At 51.5% G+C, this 21,762-nt stretch overlaps 1 protein-coding gene across 2 annotated transcripts in view; it reads right to left on the bottom strand.

The window, feature by feature from the left end:
• Positions 1-4,510: 4,510 nt before the first annotated feature.
• STXBP1 (syntaxin binding protein 1) overlaps positions 4,511-21,762 on the bottom strand; it is a 71,656-nt gene continuing 54,404 nt past the window's right edge. The window contains exons 14-20 of one of the 2 annotated variants that reach the window (XM_033427155.2): positions 21,447-21,585; positions 20,607-20,716; positions 19,478-19,579; positions 17,429-17,514; positions 14,009-14,163; positions 12,284-12,409; positions 4,511-6,495 (exon numbers count right to left, since the gene is read on the bottom strand). In XM_033427155.2, the coding sequence (XP_033283046.1) occupies positions 12,300-12,409; positions 14,009-14,163; positions 17,429-17,514; positions 19,478-19,579; positions 20,607-20,716; positions 21,447-21,585 (702 nt within the window). In that variant the 3' untranslated portion in view covers positions 4,511-6,495; positions 12,284-12,299. The remainder of the gene's footprint in view (positions 6,496-12,283; positions 12,410-14,008; positions 14,164-17,428; positions 17,515-19,477; positions 19,580-20,606; positions 20,717-21,446; positions 21,586-21,762) is intronic. The other variant, XM_012532787.3, reaches the window with a different exon arrangement.

The raw sequence follows: 21,762 nt of genomic DNA, 5'->3' as shown, positions 1-21,762 counted from the left end.
CAACATCCCAGTACCCCCAGCCTGTGGTGGTCTGTCTTTCCCAGAATATCTGTTCCCTGCAGGCTGGGGCAGCCCTGGGAGGGCCGCCACACTTGTGCACGGGCTTCAGCCTTTGCACAGACTCACAACAGTGCAGCGAGTCCTGGGACTGCAGACGGGGTGACACCGAAGCCCCAGAGAGAGAGTGACCTGGCCCAGCGCCCGAGACCTGGGGCCAGCAGGGGGGCTGCCCCTCTAGCCCAAAGCAATGCCCCGAACTCCGGCTGGACACCGCCCTTCCCCCACCTGAGCAGGGCATGGGGGGTCCCAGAGGAGCCCAGCCCAGGCAAAGCTTCTCCATGGTGCCACCCCAGTGCCCTTCCTCGTCATGCCTCTCAGGTTTCTTCCTTCTTTTACCTGAAGCACATCTCAGGAGTTAGCTCTGGGTCCCCAGCCCAGTGGGACAGCATGACCAGCAGCCCCCTCAGGCTGCCTGGAGCCCACAGAAGGCGTCAGCTTTGGGACCTGTACCCCCTCCTTTGTTAGCACCAGAGTCGCCCCTGGGGGTCGCCGGGGCCAGGCTTATAAATGCACTGCACTGACATGGCAAGAGTGACCAGTAGGGCTTCCAGGCCAGCCATCCAGATGGTGGGGTGGGGAAGGAGATGCTCCAGGTCCAAGGATATCCCTTTCTGGGGCTTGTTTGGAGAGCCTTCCCAAAGCTCCCTATTCTGGGACCCCAGACTCGTCATCTTCCCCTGGGACACTTTTTCATGACTGCTTCTATGTCCTGCTTGGGAACTGGTGTTGGTGGCCCGGAACTGCTGGAGCTGCCAGACGGCAAAGTCCGGCAGCCGCTCCGGCAGCCAGGTCTTCTGATAGGAGTGGGTACGGCGCACAAAGGCCAGCAGACTGCAGCGTCAGCCCAGGGCAGTGGCCCGTGGACTGGGGGCTCTGCCGCCTCTAGGAGGTTCTGCAGAGAGGAAGCCCAGCCCCGAGGGAGACTGCCTGAAGCCTTGCCCACCTCTATGGAGCACACAACATGAGCGATTCATTCATTCAGGGTGTGTGTGTGTGTGTGTGTGTGTGTGTGTGTGTGATATAATACCACCCACCACTAGTGTAAGCTCACGAGGACCCAGTCTCATTCGTGGCTACATCCCCAGAGCCTAGGGTGAAGGCTGGCACATAGTAGACGCTCAGTAAATATCTATTAACTGAGTAAGACAGCCTGCAGCCTGGGTGGGAGTTTGGAATGGCACAGTAAAGGAGCTCGATGGACCCTCCCCCCTGCAAAACCACAATTTAATTGGTGAAGATTATTTTTTAAGAAAGAAACAATCATTTAAAGTGTCTGGAGGTAAAAATAAACTTATTTACAAAACAGAAGGAGTCCCAGATGTAGAAAACAAACTTATAGTTACCAAAGGCAAAGGGGGGGAGGGATAAATTAGGAGATTGGGATTAACATATACACACTACGATATATAAAATAGATAACGAATAGGGACTTACTGTATAGCACAGGGAACTCTACTCAATATTCTGTAATAACCTATATGGGAAAAGAATCTAAAAAAGAATGGACATACATATATGAATAGCTGATTCACTTTGCTATACACCTGAAACTAACACATTGTAAATAAACTATACTCCAGTAAAAAATTTAAAAAATAATAAAGTGTCTGGAAATTGTTCTAAGGGCATACAGTAGATGCAGAAACATTTATGAAAATCTACAAAATCTCTGCAAGAATGAGTCGTGGTATTTGAGCAATGACGTACTTCGTTATCAGCTGTGATATATAGTATTACATATAATAATATGATAATATGTAATAATAAAGTATATATACATATTTACTTTTTGCCCTGGATTTCTGGCACAGGGCTCCTAAAACCCTTGAAATTTCCTGAGTGAAAGGAATGTCTTTTGCTATTCATAACAAGCCCCTTTCCACATACCTGAGTTTATTAGAGGGTTAGAACTTTCAGCAACTACCAACATTTAACATTTAACATTTATTTATTTATTTTGGCAACACTGGCTCTTAGTTGCGGCATGTGAGATCTTCATTGCGGCATGCATGTGGGATCTACTTCCCCGGCCAGGGATTGAACCCAGGCCCCCTGCACTGGGGAGCACAGAGACTTACCCACTGGACCACCAGGGAAGTCCCCAGACAACCCTGTTTAAATCTAGGCTCTGCCATGTACCAACAGGGGAACCTTGGCCAAGTTCCTCTGTCTTTGTGCCTTTGTTTCCCCACATGTTAGTTGGGTTAATAATGACATCTAACTCCTAGAGTTGTTGAGAAACTTCAGCAAGATACGTATAAAACACTCATGTCTGGCACATAATAAGTGCTCAATATACATTAACTACAATGAGAATTATTATCTATATGATTTTGATTCCATGAAGTACTTTTAAGCCACTGATTCATTGTGTGATTGGGGCTATAAGGCAACACATCCATCCTCTCCAACACCATCCTCTCCTCAGGGGTAGCCACTATCCTGACTTTGGTATATTTATCATTCTCATGCACGTTTTTACACAGTTACATCATAGGTATCCGTAAGTATTCTACAGTACTTTTTATGAGGTTTAAAAACCTTACACATTCTGTACGTATTCTGTAACTTGTTCACTCAACATTAGGTTTTTGGGGTTTATTCATGTTGATATATGTAGGTCATGCATTTTGAACTGCCTTAAGAGTAGTCATTGACTGAATACACAACAATGTATCCATCCTCTAGTTGATGAACATTTGATTGTTTTTTTTTCCAGTGTGTGTGTTTACTCTTTTTCCCCAGACTTGGCTGAGAATCATAATCACACCATCAACACTGACTGAGTGCTTACCGTACTCACTGTAGGGCCAGCTCAGCACCATTCCTCCATGGGCATCACTCACAGGAGGGGACCAAGTCCCTCATCAAGGTCTTGTGGAACGAGGCCCAGGTGGATGTGACCCAGGACGGCCTGATGCCAAGGTCTGTGCTCCTAGTCTCTCCGCCATTCTGCCTCCCTGGTGTCACCAAGTGGGTGTATAGGCCCCTCAGCAGGGTCTGGCTGAGACCCACAGGCTAGACCTGAAACTCCAGAAAGGCAGAGGGACTGGCTGCAGCTCACAGGCTCTCCTGGTTTAGGATCGCCCAGTTACGGATTCCACACTCTATGCCTTGGTTTGTTGCAGAACACCCAGCCCATGCAAGAATATTTAACACTACTGGAGACTTTTTGGAGGAATGGTCTGCAGGCTCCGTTTGTGCTGTGTTACAGGAAAACCAGGACTTCTTCCAGGAGCATAAAAAGGGCCATGCTTGTTTGCCACTGGGTGGTGGTGGTGAGGGGGTGGAATGGAAAGAGGCGCCAGAGACCCCGGGTCAAACGATGTCAGGAACAGTTAGAGAGACTAACAAGCCACTACCGTGGGCCTGGCGTGGACACACGGCCCCGGGGAGAAGGAGCAGACAGTACTGGCTTTGCTTTAATGTAAACTCAGTTTAGAACAATTTAGAATTGAAGAATTCTGATCTTGGATCTCACTCCAAGGCATTCTGGGTACCAGTGAGGCAACTACTAATTTAAGAAAATGAGAGTCTGATGCTTTCCTGCTGGAGTGAGCTTTGTGACACGCGGGATCTTAGTTCCCCGACCAGGGATCAAACCCATGCCCCCTGCAGTGGAAGTGTGGAGCCCTAACCACTGGACCGCCAGGGAATTCCATTCAGCTCCTTCATCTGTAAAATGGGGAGAGCACCCACCCAAAAGACAAGGTATACAAGGGGGCCTGACAAGGAGCAGGGACTCAATAAATGTCATCATTACCTCCCTTACGGCAAGTCTCACCAGACAATAGCCTGGCTGTGGAGATGCACCTTCCGCCAACTGGCCCTGACTTGGATTTCTTAACAGTATGAGGGAGATCAGAATTTGAATGAGAGGGTGACTGGGGACAAAAGGGTAGAAACGGAAGTTCCTACAAAGAACCCCACACCCCTGCGCCCAGTATCCTAGCAGGTTTCCAGTATGACTCCAACCCTAACTTAAGGGTCCCCTCCCCACTGGGACCAAACTCATCACAGTCTCTCCAGGTCACCAACAGGCTTCATGACCGGCAGGATACACTTTTCAGATCTGGAAATAAGTTCATCGGAAGGCTAGATGGTGTGGCGGCAGGAATGGAGGAGGACAGCAGTAATGCAGATAAAATGACCTCATCACGTGCCCGAAATGCACTGGTACCACATGCTCGAGTGGGGCGCCACCTGCCAAGACAGAGACATTCTATATACAGAGACACAGGACGCTGGCAGAACTGCCTGGTCTCAGGCAGTGTAGAACACACTTCATGGATCGTCTCCAGACTCCAGGTAGCTCTAGATCCTAATGCAAGTAACAGTGAATGGATCCGGAAGGCTCCGAGCCACAGCCAGGGGTGGCTGGGCTCCTCCCCAGTGGACCACTGACAAAGCCTTTCTCCTTCCGCTCCCCAAAGTAAAACCAGGCCGCGAGTCACCCTGGACGCCGTGAATGGGCGCTGATTTATTTATTAGACTCGAGTGCTTTAGTACAGAACAGTACAAGAGATGATACATGTTTGTGCTTCAATACTTTCAAACACTGAGATTCTGATAATTTCAAGGTGAACAAGTTTCAAGACAGACTAGCTTTTTTTTTTTAAATATCCTTTTGATAAATTATTTTTATATAAATAACAGAGAAAGGAAAACCAACATGTCGGACAGACAAGGTCCTGAAGCATGAGCATCGATCGTTTGGTCAAGGGCAGGGGACAAAACAAGCAGTAACAAGAAGAAACAAACCAAGGCAGGTCCCTACAGTCTGTCCTAAGGAAATGAGATCTTGCAAGGGGGGGAAGGGAGACAGACCTGAAAACTAATCTGAGTGCAAAGGGGAGATTTCAAAGCCTTGAGAAGAGAATGCCACGATGCATCTAACGGGGCGGGTGAGGAGTATATTCTGAAAGGGAAGCGAGGGCCGCGGAGAACTAGCACACAGCACGTTTGCAATGACGATGCCACAAGACAGTAATATACACACACGGTTTGCAGGGGCTAAGGGGGTGGGTGGGGTGGGCGCGGGACATTTTTGTGACTTCCACTGTCATTATAGTTCACAACAGCAGCAGAACAAATAGTGCGCTCCCTTCCGGAGAACGAGCTGCTGAGTCCTGAGGGCGACGAGACGTCCTTCCTGCATTTGCTTCTTTAATGTCTGCATCAGAGCTAAGCCTTATACAGCTACGTTTTTATACAGAGAATAAAATGATCGTTTTCTCTTACAAGCACGACGACATATGACCCCACACTACACAAAATAAAGTATTAGCAAGTATCTTAAACGGAGGATAACCTGAGTGGGATCAGGGTCTGGATAAATCCACTGGGCTACTCTTCAGGTGGTTTGAAGTGTCAGGGGCACAGACAGTGCTCTACAGGAAAGGGACCTCTGACCAGGAGCCTGCGGAACTCACTCTGCTCTGGTTCGCTCCTGTCCCGTGAGCTCTACCCAGGCTGACCCTGCTGAGAGCAGCTCTGTCGGGGGTGATGCCTGGGGAAAGATGGCGTCTGGTCTGAAGGACCAGGTCTGACTGCTTCTCCAAGGGACCCAGGTCCCCGATGGGAGCTTGCTCCTCACTCATCTGGGGACAGTGACAGACCACAGAACAGGATCACAGCGTTGCGGCAGCGGCCAGGGAGGGAGCCACGACAGGCACCCAGCCTGACTTCCCGTGGACGCCCCCAGCCCCTACCTCCAGCACGGGAGCCCCTACCTCCAGCCCCTGGGGAGAGCAGAGGTCGACTCCAGCTCAAACCTCTCGAGATGTCACCTGAGCTTCACTTCCAAGCTTATCTGGATGAGAGCTGGCACTGAGGGGTAGGAACTGGAGTGAAGGTAACAGATTAATCCTCAGTTTAAAATACTCCAAAAACGGACATCTCAGTGATTCCCAACAAGAACAGGAACAATCCCAAACGGGTTTTTAAAAACACCCAAACATCTACCTTCCCATACGCAAGCAATGTGCACACGTCACGCTGGCTTATGTACAAGGTCATAAAATCATGACCAATGGGGAGCAGGTGTCCATTCATCATCCTAAGCAGTTCAGAAACCCTCCAGCAGCGCGTCCCTCACACCGAACATCTCCAGGATACATCTAGAAGGTACTCTTTTTAAAAAAAAAACACAATGCATTATTTTGTTTCAAACGAGAAGAGGGCATCACCAAACACGAGAACGCAGCTGGCGACAGTGCCGGCCGGGCGTGCAGAGCTGGGGCAGGCGATGGAGGGAGAAGGGGGTCAGCAAAGGAACCGAGGCGGTCAGCAGTGGTCAGGGCTGCGAGCACTCTGGGGAGAGGGTTCGTTGTTTGGAGGCGTGGCTTATTTTTTAACTGCTTATTTCTTCGTCTGTTTTATTCAGTTTCTTCAGCGTGTCCAGCAGTTTCTGTGGGGTGAGAATGTGCGTGGATCCTGGAGGAAGGCAGAAAAGACCGTGAGCTTGCCAGCTCCGGTTTCGAACACTTTCCCCTTTCCTGCCCTGTTCTATCCCCAGAGCTGTAGCCGTGCCCCCTCCCCCACCCAGATGCAGGGAGGGGTTGGGGACTGGGGTTTGGGGCCTTGTCACAGTAGGCCTGGGAGGCATGTGAGGGCTGTGGATAAACAGAACACACCCTCTGGCTTGGGCAGGGTTCCGGGCTGTACCAAGGAAGAAGCCCGCCTCTCCATCAGTGCTCAGCGCTGCCATCTGCCAGGGGACAGGGCAGCTGCACTTCTAATTCTCTCCTGAACTCAAGGTGAAGCCAGGGAGAGAAGTTCCAAACCACACAGCCGGGGAAGAGGCTGGGAATGGGGCAGGGGTCAGCAGGGGGGACTGTGTGTGGTAAGAGTGGTGCAGGTAGGGAGGAAGAAGTGGACGGGCAGAGCCCTGGGGGAAGCCACTGCCTTCCGGGAGCCCGCTGGCTGGGACTGCGTGGTGGGAGGGACCTCAGGTGTGAAGGGGGAAGGGCCGGGGTACCTGAGGCCTTACCTTGCAGAGACCGCGCATTGTAAGAGGTTAGAAATGCTTGCAAAAATTTAAGCTAATGGAATTAGATATACTTCTACTGCAAAAAGAAAAAAGAAAACAGAAAAAAAAATGAAGTCCTTTTTCATAAGGAGAGAGAGAGAGATCTCGTAAGTGCAGTAAAAAAAGATGCATGGATCGTGTGGTTTGGACATGGACTTAAACAGAACAGGAGTGACTGGCGCGTGAGCATGAGGCCTGCATGCATGCAGCAGTAGGCTTCAAAGAAAGAGATCCCGAGAGAAGAGAGAAGAGAGAAGAACTGAACAAAAGAGACCCGTACTTGAAAATGTGCCTCCCTGGAGATGCGGCCAAGTGAGTGGGCCTTCACATGAGGAGGGGACCAGAAACCACGGGATGCCAGATTTTCCACCCTGAGGGCAGGCAAAAGAAGGCTCTGGCTGGCTTGCTGGGAGTGATTCCAAATACCAGGGTCCCTATGCCTTTGACCGCTACTTGCTCAGCTGACCTGTGACTGCTGGCACTGCAGCCTGGAGCCTTCCTGGTCAGTCCAGACCAGGAGAACACTGGTGAAGCCCTCTCTGGTGTGAGAGGCTTCTCAACATCCTGTTCTCTGCAGCTCAAGCCCCAGCCCCCACCAGGGCCTGCTGAGTGAGGAACCAGTCCCCAGCTACTTCCCCGAGGTGCGGAGTGGGATGCCCTGAGAGTGCAGCCTGCGCCAGCCCCTGCGCCCAAAGCTGACTCATTCTGCAGACTCGAGGCTCCTTTGGCAAATGTGACACCGGTTTCAGCAGTGTGTCCCCCTCTCCCCCGAAGACACTCATTTCTGTGACCTTATCAATCTTTCTACTAGTCCTAAAGGTCACAGGCTGCTCCACAAATGAGGAAACAGGGATAAACGTTACCAAATTCTGACCAGAACCACTGGCACAATGAAAGCCTTCCAAATCTCAACTCGATGCAGCAGTTTGAGTGTCTATACCTGAAAGACAGCTGCTGGGAACTCCGTGCGGGGGATTAGCTTGGGGGCTACCTAGGTTAAGGCAAGGCACGTGCCAGAGAAACTGTCCCTAACGTCCTCCCTTGCCGCCAAGGTGTCCCCTACCCTTGCTTATGTGCAGATTCAGGACTTGGAGGGAGGCCAGAAGGAGGTGAAGGAATCCACGCTTCAGAACTTCCGGATATTATCTGATTGCTGACCATCTGGTGTTCCCAATCTTTGACCAAAAGCAGAAGACTTCCAGGACCAACAGTATCAGGCAACAGTCACGGTCCTGGGCCCTAACTATCAATACCTGGTCTCTTTAAAGGATGCAGACCAGCTGGTGTTAATCCGAATCACCTGAGGGCCAATTCTTGCCACACAATCAGCTGTATCGCTTCAATACCCTGGTCAAGCTTTTCACCACCACAAACATTGCAAATGTTCTCACTTGAACCCACATGTGGCTGACCATGTAGGCCCTCTAGAACAGCAAGTGGGTTCTACTGCTCTGAGGGTCCCTCTTATTCTACATAACTGCAACACTGAACCGTGAACGGTGGTCTCCAAAACAAAGTCATCCAGACTGTCAAAGCTGGGGGCCAGACACACTGACCTCTGCCAGGACAAAGTCCTTCCTTCCTCACGGACGGTGCCTGAAAACCACAGGAGTTCCCACAGATCAGCTGGTCGAGCTGTTCTGGCTTTGGCTGAAACAGTCCTGCTGACTCAGACTACTGAGGGCAGTACCGGTGAACGACAGGTTTAAATTGGCTATTTAAGAGCAGCCCAGGTGAGTTTGATGATCTGCCAGACGTGGAAGACAGTGGTCTTGCCCACCCACATCCAAGACGCCCAGCGTGGTGAGGCGTGTCCGCGGCACAGCCAGGCCCAGAAGCCAGGCCACTGCTCTCAATTCTGGGGGCCCTGTGGCTTCCTGCCCCAGGAGGGGATGTGTAAGGGAACGCTGAAAAAGCAGCTGGGCATTGGATCAGCTCTGCGTTCAGATTCAAATCTGAGTCCCACTGAAAAATGAAACTTATCTGACCCCGATCTAGAATAAAGCAAAGTACGCAACATAATAATAAAAAAAACAACTCTCCCGTGTTAAGTGCTCTGTAATAGGTCTAAGCCAGCCTTTCGGTGCCCTTTCATCAGCTCCTGAGGCCTCCCGGACATTCCCTAATGGTCAGTACTTTTAACATAAACCACCTAGAGCACCGAGGTGAAGATCTAATCAAAAGATTTCATTTCAGGGATTCCCTGGTGGCGCAGTGGTTGAGAGTCCGCCTGCCAATGCAGGGGACACGGGTTCGCGCCCCGGTCCGGGAAGATCCCACAAGATGCGGAGCGGCTGGGCCCGTAAGCCATGGCCGCTGAGCCTGCGCGTCTGGAGCCTGTGCTCCGCAACGGGAGAGGCCACAACAGTGAGAGGCCCGCGTACTGCAAAAAAAAAAATAATAAAAGAGATTTCATTTCTTAGACAGTTGAGAGAAATGATGGATTGATTAGTGGGCACTGAGCCAAGGCTTGGTGGCATCTGTGCACTTCAGTTATCCATGCCCACTCCCTTCAGCCCAGCCCTGGGGAGCCAGCCTCGGCTCCAGGACAGAGAGGGGCCGGGAGGAGAGAGCGGGGCCAGGAGGATGGAACACAGCACTGGTACCCACACAGGGCCCACCGCAGACGCTTGTTCACTGCTGAGCAGGGGAAACCCATCCCTTAAAAGCTAAGTTCCTACAAACACCAATGTGGGGGAGGAGACCACCCAGCCTCGCTAACGCCCTGCAGTGTCCTCAGCTTTGGTCACCTGGACAATCGCAACAGAAGTGGGCAAGTCGGAAGGCTCACCTGCTTTCTGACCTCCCTGGTATGAGGGCTTTGTGCCTCACTTTTTCTTAACTGAACTCTCTAAAATCCAACACTGTTCAACAAAGCATTTCAGAAGCCAGGAGCAAACAGCCAGAGTCTGTTCGTGCTCGCTCTGCTCTAATGGCAGCGGAGGCCTCTCTGTTGATTGAACATAAAACAGAGGAAGCAGTGTGCAGAGAAGAGGCATCTCCCAAAGCAGGGAATCCCAGAATGAATCCTAGCAGGAGCCCCTGGGGTCTGGGTTTGTGATTCTTTCTGACTCTGCAAGTGGTCTGTCATTGCTCATTTGTCCTTTGAGAAGCCTCGAAATACATCTTGCAGCAAACGCCGTCCACCTACCTGCCATCTGCACAGGAACCAGATGCCTCTGATTACGAACCTACCAAGGTGCTGCTGAACAACGGCTGTTTTTAAAGTCACTTTTATTGACCACCCAGTGGCCTCGCTTTCTAGGGTGAAGGCAGCCTGGGCAGGATGGCAGGTAGCCCGGGGCCACAGCCAGCCCCGCTGTCCTGGCTCACAGTCACTTGCTGCTTCTCATCTCCCTACTGCCCTGGGGCAGCTACCTCCGGCCCAGGTGAAGAAAGAGGAGCTAAACAGCACAGCCTCCGGTGCAGACCTTTAGAGCCCTTCGTGGATGGAGCTTATTCTCTTTATAAAAACAAGCACACTTGTGATGTTACCCAGCCAGGGTTCTGATGTCCATTCCCCCAAGGGTCGCCAGAGAGTGTGCCAGGGTGCATAGGGCTGCCTGGTTTAAGCCACCAGCGGAACGACTGCATTCCAGAGCCCGAGCAGCCTCGGGCCCTGCCATCCAGCCGCCCTGTGTTCTGTGTGCTGTGACCCAGTGGGAACGGCCTCCCCCAGTCACACAGGTGCTTGTGGCCAAGCTGAGGCTAGAGTCCATGCCTGTCCGCTGCTCACTGACAGGTGACTCACACTCTGTAACTCACAGGGCCACGTTTCAGCCCGGGGTGGGGGTGGAGACATTTCTAGGGTGCATCCTCAACAGAGTAAACGAAGTCAGGACACAGGACGTGGCCTCATCACAGAATGTAATGAAACTAAAGAATGACTAATGGTGCAGCGAGGTCTTCAGGGTCAGTCTGCCATCTGAACAGGCCAGGGGAGATTCCCAGCACAAAAGAAGGGTGGAAAGAGAGAGGAGGGAATGAGCACAAGAATAAAACCTGGGTAATCTGCCACACTGACAAGGGGTTCCCGGGTAACTGAGATAAAGGCACAAGCATGGTGGGAGAGAAGACGCTCTTTAAAAACAGTACATAGGGCTTCCCTGGTGGCGCAGTGGTTGAGAGTCCACCTGCCGATGCAGGGGACACAGGTCCGTGCCCCGGTCCGGGAAGATCCCACATGCTGCGGAGCGGCTGGGCCCGTGACCCATGGCCGCTGAGCCTGCGCGTCCGGAGCCTGTGCTCCGCAACGGGAGAGGCCACGACAGTGAGAGGTCCGCATACCGCAAAAAAAAAAAAAATTAAAAAATTAAAAAATATAAACAGCACATAGCGTGGAGAACAGATTTCTACCCAAAGGCTCTCAATCTGACCAGGAAACTCCAATGAGAGAGAGGGGTATGATTCTCAACTCTTGAAAGGATCCACAGGAGAATTAAAATAAAAAGCAATTACTGAAAGAGCAAATGACTGTTAAGTGCTGTTTTTCCCAGAGGAACAGGAGACATGAGCTCTTTCCACCGGTGGCTGGAGTTCGCCATGTACAAGGTGGCTTATGACCCCATCACCCCTTAGAAATTGTTCCTCAGGATAAATGTCTGTCCTGGGAAAAAGGTATTGACATATCTAACTACCACTGACTGGGAGTCTACCCTAACACCCTCTGCCAAGCTTTCCTCATGATCGTGTGCCAACTGGCATCTCCACTGGAGTTCTGCCTTGGACAGGACTGTCCCCTGAACACCTGTTGGTCTCACTCTCAAGTTCCCACACCACATCACAACCTGGAGGCTGCCTGGTGTTCTCTGCCTTGTGCCCACAAATTCACCCCGGGACCAGCAGGCTGGGGCACAGCGCCTGTGGCATCCCTCCACGTCCAGCTCCCTCTGGAGGACTGTGCACAGCAGTTGTGATTGTCACTGGTCTAAAGCCCAGAGGGCTGCAGCTGTCTGACTGGGCGACAGGTAACCCAAGGCATGAGCGAGCTGGAGCCCAGTGGGGCTCAGGGTAGGGTTGGTGAGGGCAGCATCGGACACATTTTCAATCGGTGTTAAGAACTGCAAGCATTTTCTCGTTAAAAGAAATCAAATAAATAATAAACGGAAAAGGGAAAAATAAAGAGTGACGGAATAAATCAAAGAAAACCCTTCGGAGTGGAAGAGTTTCTTTTCTGTAATAAGCTGCTTTTACTTTGTTTCTTTGGCTCTCACTCCATTGTTGGAGCCTGATCCTCAAAAGATACCCTAGAGGACTCCCGGAAGTCGGGGTGTCTCAGGTCCATGAGAAATTTGGTGGGAGTGAGAATATGAGTAGAACCTGCGGGAGAACAGAGGCCGGCTGACTGCTTGAACAAAGGTACGTTACCGGAACATGCCAACTTAGGCCTACGTTTTATGCAGCCAATGAGGTGCGAGAGAGCGAGACGCACGCGCACGCGCGGAGCACACGCCGTGCACACGCGGCGCATGCGCACATGGGCCACGAGGACGTCCGGCATGCACAGAGCGGGCGGGGCCACACAGCGGGCATCAGCGGTCTGCACCAGGCCTCTCCACCGATCCGCAGGGGCGACCCTGTCTCCCCGGGTCTCCACCTCCCAACAGGGAACCTCGGGTCGGGCCAGCGTGGAAGAGGGGGTTACAGCGAAGCCTGGCTGTGACGGCTTCTGCCCAGGAAAGCTGTGTTTCAGCAGAGAGTTAGCCAACACGCTCATGCAACACGTACGCAAGCAGGGAACACCGAGAGCTCTGGCACAGGGTCCCACGTAGCCAGAAAGGAAAGAACACAGAGAGAAACGGTGACCAGACAGGGGAGGCTTCAGGGAGTGGGGAGGGGAGGGGGAGGTGCGAGCTCCCCAATGAATGGTGGTATCTGGAACGCAGGTTGTGATACACCCAGGAACGGCCACATGGACTGGTCTGCAGAACCTGCTCACTCTGAGAGCTTGGGGGGCACTGCGCCTTGGTCCCCCCAAAGTGGAGGTATAAAACTGACACATCTTATTGAGATCGGGGCAAGGGCGGGGCCCAGCCAGGGCAGTAGGTGCTAATCACCTCTTGCCAATCAATGTTAAGAGGTACTCTGGGCAGGTGCAACTCCATTTTGTTAAGGGCAAGATGGGACAAAAGGAAGGCATCTGGGAAAGCAAGATTTTTCTCAGCTCACTCTTCCTCTTCCAGCCGAGAAATTGGAGAAGCTCCTGTAGTCATGAAAAAGGAGAAAAATCTTCTCCTGCTGCCTTAAGTCAGCTCTTATAAGTTGCTTCCTTTCTTCTGGAAAGCCAGCAGGAAATAACCAGAAGGGGTATGACAGACCCTGAAGTAGCAGGAACTGGCTGGGGGAACCCTCAGCAGAGCGCAGGAGTCAGGCCAGTATGTTTCAGGCAGTATCTGCTCTCACTCCTCGTCTGTGCGTCTCCAACTGACAGGTAAAGGAGCCGGTAATCATTTACCGTCCGTTCACCGAGCGTCTTCTGGACGTGAGGCTGGAGGCCAGGAAACTGACACCACCCTACCCCCCACCCCCCAGCCCCGGGCCAGCACCAGGCCTAGTTCAGGCTGTAAGTGGGTGCTCTTAACCCCGTTTTCGTGGGTAAGGAAATAACAGCGTGGAGAGGAGAGGCACTTTCGAGGTGACCCACGTGGCAGTGGCAGAGCAGGAATATCAGCCTGGGTCTCTTGGAATCTGTGACCAGGCTCTTCCCACCACATGGGGCTGCCACTCGTCAAGAGACACAGTGCAGACATGAGGAAGGAACCCTTCGCTCGTCAGCGTCTGCCATCCACAAACATGTCTAGAGACTTAAGTTTTTCAGGGGCAACAGAGAACCGAAGACAGAATGAAACACCAAAGCATGGAATGGAGTCCAAGTGCAGTGAAGCGGTCCCTTCCCTCTAGAAAACACGCCCCACTCACCTATGAGCACTTCCCACTTTCCGTTGGCTTGGGTCACCTCGTAAGCACAGCGCATCTCATTCAGGCTCACGCCCCCCAGGATGAAGATGATGAGGCGAGGACCACTGCGGTACTCCCCTGGGGCCTTATTCTTATGCCAGTGCCCATAGCGGGCGCTGGGGCAGGAGAGAGGGGGAGGGAGAGGGAAAGAGAAAGATATTAATCATGTTTATCTGCATCCACAGCGTTTATACTTCATACCTCCGTGACGTGTTACACACTCGTTCTGTACACCAGTGACTGAAACAGAGTAGACGCTTAGCGAGTGTTGGCTGAACTGAACTGCAGTGCAAATTATCAAGCACTTTGGCTGCCGGGAGAAGAATCACCATGAGCGCCTGTGCTGTGACCCCGTCATGCAGGCAACAGACGGGTTCAGATCGGCTTTAAAGCGGGACGTTCAGCAGCTTCACCCGCATGATGTTGGTCCCGGTGTCTCCCCCGAGTTGTACAGTTCTGGGCTTGTCTGGGACACTCTGCTGGAGGGAGCAGGGACCACAGAGTCCAGGGCCTGTCTGTAGCCGGCACATTGATTCACTGGACAGATGTGCACCAGGCGCCTCACTGGGCTGGGGCCGCCCCAGCACCGAGGAGCTGACCTGAGTGACATGTGGCTCTTGCCAACCAAGAGCTCAGGCTTAACCGGGGCGGGTGGGGCGAGGAGGGTGGCAGGAGGATGGGGGTCTGCATCGCGCCCCAAGGAGAGGAGCTCAGTGCCGTGGGAACAAACACGGGGGAGGGACTTCAAGTCCCGACTGGGCATCACTGGGGAAGCCTTCCTGGAGGAGGTGACACGAAGCTGACTCCTGAACGACAGGCATCTCAGTGGCAGGACAGTTCCCCAGGTGCCCCCCCACTCCTGGCCCCGGCTTCCCTCAATGGGCCTTCACCTTGTCCTTGGAAACAATGAGAAATTGGTTGCTTCCAGGCTAAGAAAATGGGGAAAACAAAACAAAAATCAAAACAAAATGAGGGGCCATCTCTTAAGAAGATCATATATATTTTTTCTTGTGTGGAGAATTACGTTGAGGATTTTAAAGTGTTAAATCAGCCTTGCATTTTCTCAAACGCTTCAGCAAGATGCATTGCTCCTTGTATATGCCACTGGGTTTGGTTTGCTAATATTTTATCTATAACATTTGCCTCTCTGTGCTTGAGGGAAGTTTTATTTAATGCCATTTTCAGATTTGCTTTTAGGATCATGTACTCATAAAATAAGTGGGAAAGTTTCTTCTCTCTTTCTGTTATCTGCAAATGTGTTAATGTTGAGTGGTTTCTTCATAAAATACCAGAAGAATTCACCATTGCATCCATTTGGTTGGGAATCTCTTTTGTGGAAGTTTTAAAAGTAACTAAAAAGTTAATAGGGGTCACTGAGTTTCTATTTTTTAATTGTCAATTTTTGCAATTTATAAAATGCATTTGTCCATGTCATCTAAATTATCAATTAAATTTGGATAAATTTGAAACAGAACGAGGAGAGCAAGTCGTCTCTGAACAGTGGAATCTTTACCCTTCTTCCTGACTTAGGACAGCATTAAAGCCACTTTCCACATCACAAAGGCCAGCCCAGAGGACCTCACAGTCACTTTTTTTTGCCTGTGCAATCATGTTTGTCTGCCGTTGTCAACCAGCCTGGCTGTGGTACTGTGTGGGATTTTGTATTTCACTCCGATGCTGGCAATAAACATTTGGCCTCCACTGGCATCATGCAGGCCTGAGAGTGACGACAGAAGGGGGGGCGGTGGAGAGAGAAGATGGGCGGGCAAAGTACTAGTATAGTAGAGGCACATGTATTGAAAAGTGTTACCCTGGGAGCCTGGGCCACACACACGAGGGAGGCAGAGAAGAGATTCTGGAGGCAAAATGTGTGCCTAGTGTTGAGAGTCCCAGGGACTGGCTGTGGAGATGTGGCCTGCAGAGCATAGCAGGAAAAGCTTCTGGATGAACATGGCAAGGTGGTGAACAAGAGGAAGAGCTTTCGAAAACATATGCACAAGGCCTCATGGGTGGCCAAGAAAACACAGAGGGCTGGAGAACCCAGAGATGGAAGCACGGATTGCTGTCTGCTCACATCTCCAAGCTGAGAAACATCTGAGCATCACCAGGTACGTGGCAGAAACCCAACAGACCCAAGGCATCCACGTTTCCATCATCTATGTTTCCATCAAGGATGAATCTGAGAAATGTGGCTCTATGCAGATGACGTATTCATCCCTTTCTTAATTACTAAAATTAACTAATGAATGAAAAGTGAAGACAGAATACACCAAGTGCCTACTCCATTCCAGGCTCTGTTCTAGGCACTGAGGATAAAACAGACACGAATCCCTACCCTCAGGAGGCTGACACTCTAGTCGGGGGAGACTGGCAGTAAACAAGGTAAATACTAACAGCACACTAAGCGGTGGTGTAATCTATGGAGAAAAAGCAGGGAAGGCAGACAGGAAGTTGGGGTGCTATAATTTTTTCACTATTTTCTGTAACACTTTATTGAGAAGTAATTCATGTATCATACAATTCACTCATTTAAACTGTATAATTCAGTGGTGTTCAGTATAGTCACAGAACTGTGAGCCATCACCACAATCAATTTTAGACCATTTTCATCAACCCCAAAAAGAAATTCTGTACCTATTACCAGTCGCTCCCCATTCCCCAACCCTTACCCCCATCCCCAGTTCTGAGCAACCACCAATCTACTTTCTGTCTTGAGACTAGCCCGTTCTAGACATTTCATATAAATGGAATCATAGTGACTGCCTTCTTTCACTTAGTATAATATTTTCAAGGTTTGTCCATGTTACAGCATGGATCAGTATTTCATTCCTATCTTTGGCTGAACAATATTCCATTGTATGAATATACCATGTGTTTTTTATCCATTCATCAGCTGACAGACATTTAGGTCATCTCCACTTTTGAGCTATTAGGAATAATGCTGCTAGGAAGACTGGTGTACTGTAATTTTAAACAGGGTGGTTAGGGAAGATGGGAAAAGGTAACAATTTATTAAAGACCTGGAGGAGAAAAGAGGTGAGCCATGCAGAGATACCTGGGGAAAGATCATTTCAGGCAGAGGGAAAAGCAAGTGCAAAGGTCCTGAGGCAGAAGTAAGCCTGGTGTGTTTGGGGAAGAGCAAGGAGGCTGGTGTGGCTGAAGTGGGGGAGGAGTAGGGAGTGAGGGAGGAACGGGAAGCCAGGGGCTGAAGGGCCTCATGGGCCGCTGCAAGGACTTGGCCTGCACCCTGGCTGTGATGAGAAGCAGTGGGAGGGTTCTCGAGGGTCCTGAGGCGTCACAGCAGGACTGCCGTGCGGCTGCCGTCCAACCAGACACGGTGCCGCTTGCTCCCTGCTCGCTTGCTCAGGGACTTGCACTCACCTGACCGCGGTGGTGCTGAAGGAGGCAGAGGAGCGGGTGGAGATGTACGGGTAGTGCTTGGTGTCAAGTCTGTCTTCAATGGTGTCCTGGAAAGAAGAGACACAGCTATCGACCGGCCATCTCTTTGCAAAGGGCTGACGCAATCAAGGTAAGACAACTCGAAGCACAAGTCACTCAGCCAAAACCATGGCCAGCTTTGCAACAACCAGAGCTCCCCTGTCCGCTGCCCGCTGCTGGGCACCTCACGCTGAGCTCAGAGCGGGCGGACCAGATGCTCCATAACCAGCAGATACAATGAGATAAGTTTGTAGGTCTGCTCTTGAAGAGAAGTTTTTTAAAAAAACCTGCATTGGGCTTCCCTGGTGGCACAGTGGTTAAGAATCCGCCTGCCAATGCAGGGGACATGGGTTCGAGCCCTGGTCCGGGAAGATCCCACATGCCACAGAGCAGCTAAGCCCATGCGCCACAACTGCTGAGCCTGTGCTCTAGGGCCCCGAGCCACAACTACTGAGCCCACGTGCCACAACTACCGAAGCCCACACACCTAGAGCCCGTGCTCCACAAGAGAAGCCACCACAATGAGAAGCCTGCGCACCGCAACGAAGAGTAGCCCCTGCTCGCCACAACTAGAGAAAGCCCACACGTAGCAACGAAGGCCCAACGCAGACAAAAACAATAAATAAATAAAATAAACTTAAAAAAAACCCTGCATTATTTTTTTCTTGCTTCTCTTCCACCCTTTTATGTTCCATGTGAGGTTATAAATGTCGCATCCTGTCCAATAAACTCCTGACCCTTGCCATCCGTCTTGAAGACACTAGGCATGGGTAGTCTCTCAGGCAAGCTGAGGCCTTACAGCCTCAGTTTCCCAAGGGCCTAATTATCTGGTGGGTGGATCCAGCTACCCACCCCCTGCTGCCGAGAAGTCTACACTCCTAACAGCTACCGTGTGAAGCCCACACAGGTCTCTTTGGGGGACTGGGGTTGTGGGGGGAAGGAAAAGGGAGCAGAGAACAAAGGAGGGAATGAGACAGAGTGGTTGATCCACTCTGCCAAGCAAAGAAACATAATTGGTTTCAAGATGTCTCATGTTCACCCATCTTTTTGGTTTGTGGGTTTTAAAAATAGAAAGCTGACTCACTATATATACTTAAAATATATTTATTTTAACGTACGATTCAGTGGGAACACATGGACTGCTATGAATTAGCAAAAGGATCCTGGCCAAGACCTTTCATTCTCTGGACCCCAGTCTTGTCCTCCTGTCAAGGGCAGGAACTGGAAAGACCATCTCCAATTCCCACCCCAAAGCTCCCAGGGTGCGTCAGGGTTCTACACAGGGTTTCCTCGACCTCGAGCTACAAGAAGGGGAGGAAGGGACACCGCTGGGCTACCTGACTTTCACAAATATGAAACACCTACTACGCGCAAGGCTCGGTGCCAGAGGACACGTCAGGTGAGGGCACAGGACCAAGGTCTAAAACGATGAGCCAACACAGAGAGCAGCACACACATGTAAAGAGCATCCCTGACACATGCTGTGGAAGTCCAGGGAGGCCTCTGTGGTGCTGGGTGGTCAGACAGGTGGGCCAGTGTATGGGACTTTGCAGGAAGGCAGGATTCAGGAGGTGGAAAGGAGAGTGAGAACTCCAGGCAAGGGATAGGGCTGCACAGAAACACGACTGGCAGGGTCTCTGGCTGATGTGAGGGCTGAGGGAGGAAAGCAGCGGGGGAGGAGGACGGGCTGGGATCTCCTTCCAGAGGCCCTCCCGCCCTGCTGCATCCTTAGCGTGGCACTCCTTACTCACAGGACCTTCAGGTGCTGTGACGGGTTTGGTTCCTTCGGCTGCAGTACCATTGAGGGGTCTCTACTGTGGGGCTCAATAGTGTGGATCTGAGGATCCACATCTGACAGTCTCCTGGGGCTGCTCTGCACGAACCCTCCAAGGCCTGGGTGCAAATCCCCGGGTGTCACCCCCACCCAAGGGCAGGGGAGGCTGAAGCCCCGGGCCCAGCTGCCCTTGTGCCCTCGTCTCGGCCCACGCTGACCTCCATGATGTCTTTGATGATCGGGGTCCATCGTGAGAGCTGGTAGGTCTGCTCGCTGATGCGCTCCTTCCGCTCCGGTTTGCTCCTGCGACGCAGCGTGGACTGAAAGCGAACACACAAGCCGAGGCTCCGAGTCAGCGCCTGGGCCTGCGAGGCCTCGCTGGCCCCTGGGCTCCCTTCTGGGAGTCAGTCCTGGCAAAGACTAAGAAGTAGGGAGCTTTTCCTGCAAAAGCCCGGACGATGCCCCGTGGGCTCCAGCCCAAGAACCTGGAGCAAACTTGGTTCTTCAAAGCCAGGAAAAATGGCAAACGTGGGTCAAACGGATAACTGCCATTTCCTACAAATGCAGGGAGTTAGTTTGTTGTCAATTATAGGAGAAAATACTGCTTTGGTGTGACTTTGATTTTGCTTCAACAGCACGGGAGGCACTGAATGAATCGTTTCTGTTCTCATTTGGTCCCTTTGTGAACAAGGGCCTGAAAACGCCAGACGGCCCCCAGTCACAGGCCTCTGGTCTGGTGGCTCCGGAACAAAGCTTTTGACTCTAAGATCCCACAAGGAGCACACCTACAGCCCTGCTTTACCAGCACGGAGGCGTGAGCTGACTCCCTGCAGGAAGTGGGGTGCCTACAAGCAAGGTTCCTGGCGGGGGGCTCTGAAGAGTCCTGGAGCCCCCCGCCAGGCCTCTTCCAGAGCTCATTGCTGGTCGGGCCCCCCACACCTGACCCCACTGGGTCCTGAGTCATTGTCAGAGAAGCAGACCCAAAGGTGGCAAGGCGGCGTGGCACTAAGTGTTCGCAACCTCACAGAAGATGCTGAGTCTAAGTGTCCTACGGCAGAGCCAGGCTGACTCAAGACACGTGGGACAGGGCTGGTATGACTCCTATTTGGGGCGGGTTCACAGACACAGCTCAGCGTTGTGACTGTGTGTGCCTCCTTGATGTGCCCGCCTGGGCTCCTGGTGCTACGCCTTGATTTTATTTATACCTCTACACCTGCATCCCTCTGATTTTATGTTTCCTCTTTCTCAGTGTTGAGTGTGTGTACTGTAAGCTGCCTTAAGTCAGTCAGGGGAGAAGAGATGAGAGCTGCCGTCTCCCCTCTGCCTCCCCCCGAGGCGGGTGCTCACGTCCGTGACGATGGGCACCCCGAGGTGGGCCATGTTGGTGATGATCTCACTGTCCTCCGGGGGGATCTGGGCGTGCTGGATCAGCTTGTTCAGGTTTTCCTCGGTGATGCCTGCGAGAACAAAAGCCCGATCACCACACCAGCCCCTGGACATCACACACTGAGAAGCAGAGCTAAGTGCCTGGGGGGGACAGTGCCCCTTTTCCTCTTCAGGATTAGTGGGAACCAATCCGCTCATGGCATCAAGGTTACTCTAAGACAAGACAAGATCAGGACTCAAATTCCACTCCAGCCTACAGGCTATGACCATCAGCAGCTGCCCTTCATGGTCTACATTTCCATCCGTCTCCTGCTTCTCAGCCGTCACCACCACCCTTGGCCCACATCACGGTCAGCTTGGACAGGAGAGCCTCTGTGTCCATCTTTGGCACAATGGACACCTATGGACACTTATAGGCAGCAGATGTGGGTTAAAATCAGTTATTTAAAGGCACAGATTACAAATGTGGGGCAAGTTAAAAGTATCTAGCAGAAATGCTCTAATAAGCTGGCCATAAAGCCAATAGACTCTCCCAGCTGTCCCCACCCTGTCCTCTTCGAATTATGCTGTCCCTTGGACCAACTCCAGAATCACTGGGGGATACTCAGCCTCTAGTTGCAACTGATCTGCCTACATGACATTTCCCCAGATGTAAAGAGCCCCTCAGATCTTATTAAACACCCCTTTCCTTCCCTTTTCCTTGTCTTTTACACTGTTTTCCACTTTGTTCTCTCTCTCCCAGCTGCCTCATTTTCCCCAAGAAAGGGCCTATCGCCCTCCTCTATATTCCACCGTTCCTACCATTCTTCAAAAAGATGTAGAGAAGGATGATGCGGATTTTGTCGTAAGTGCTGACATTCGCGTCCAGCAGAATGGGGACAATGGCTCTCATGGGGTCCTTGATCTTCTCCCCTTCAGCATCCGTGCCCATCGCCAGGTCCTGCAGAAAACACACCTCGTTGACCCCATTTCTGGCAACAGTCTGGACAAATGGTAACTATTAGAAAACTGGTTATCCATAAACGTCTGGGATGTTTAGTTTGGTTGGGGGAAGGTCTTCAGCAGGTGCTTATCTCTCAATTAATTAATCAGAATGGGGGTAATCTGGTGTCTACGG

This window comes from Orcinus orca, chromosome 6 (assembly GCF_937001465.1).
Source record: "Orcinus orca chromosome 6, mOrcOrc1.1, whole genome shotgun sequence".
Lineage (NCBI taxonomy): Eukaryota > Metazoa > Chordata > Mammalia > Artiodactyla > Delphinidae > Orcinus > Orcinus orca.
This window is presented reverse-complemented; position numbering and strand designations above follow the sequence as displayed.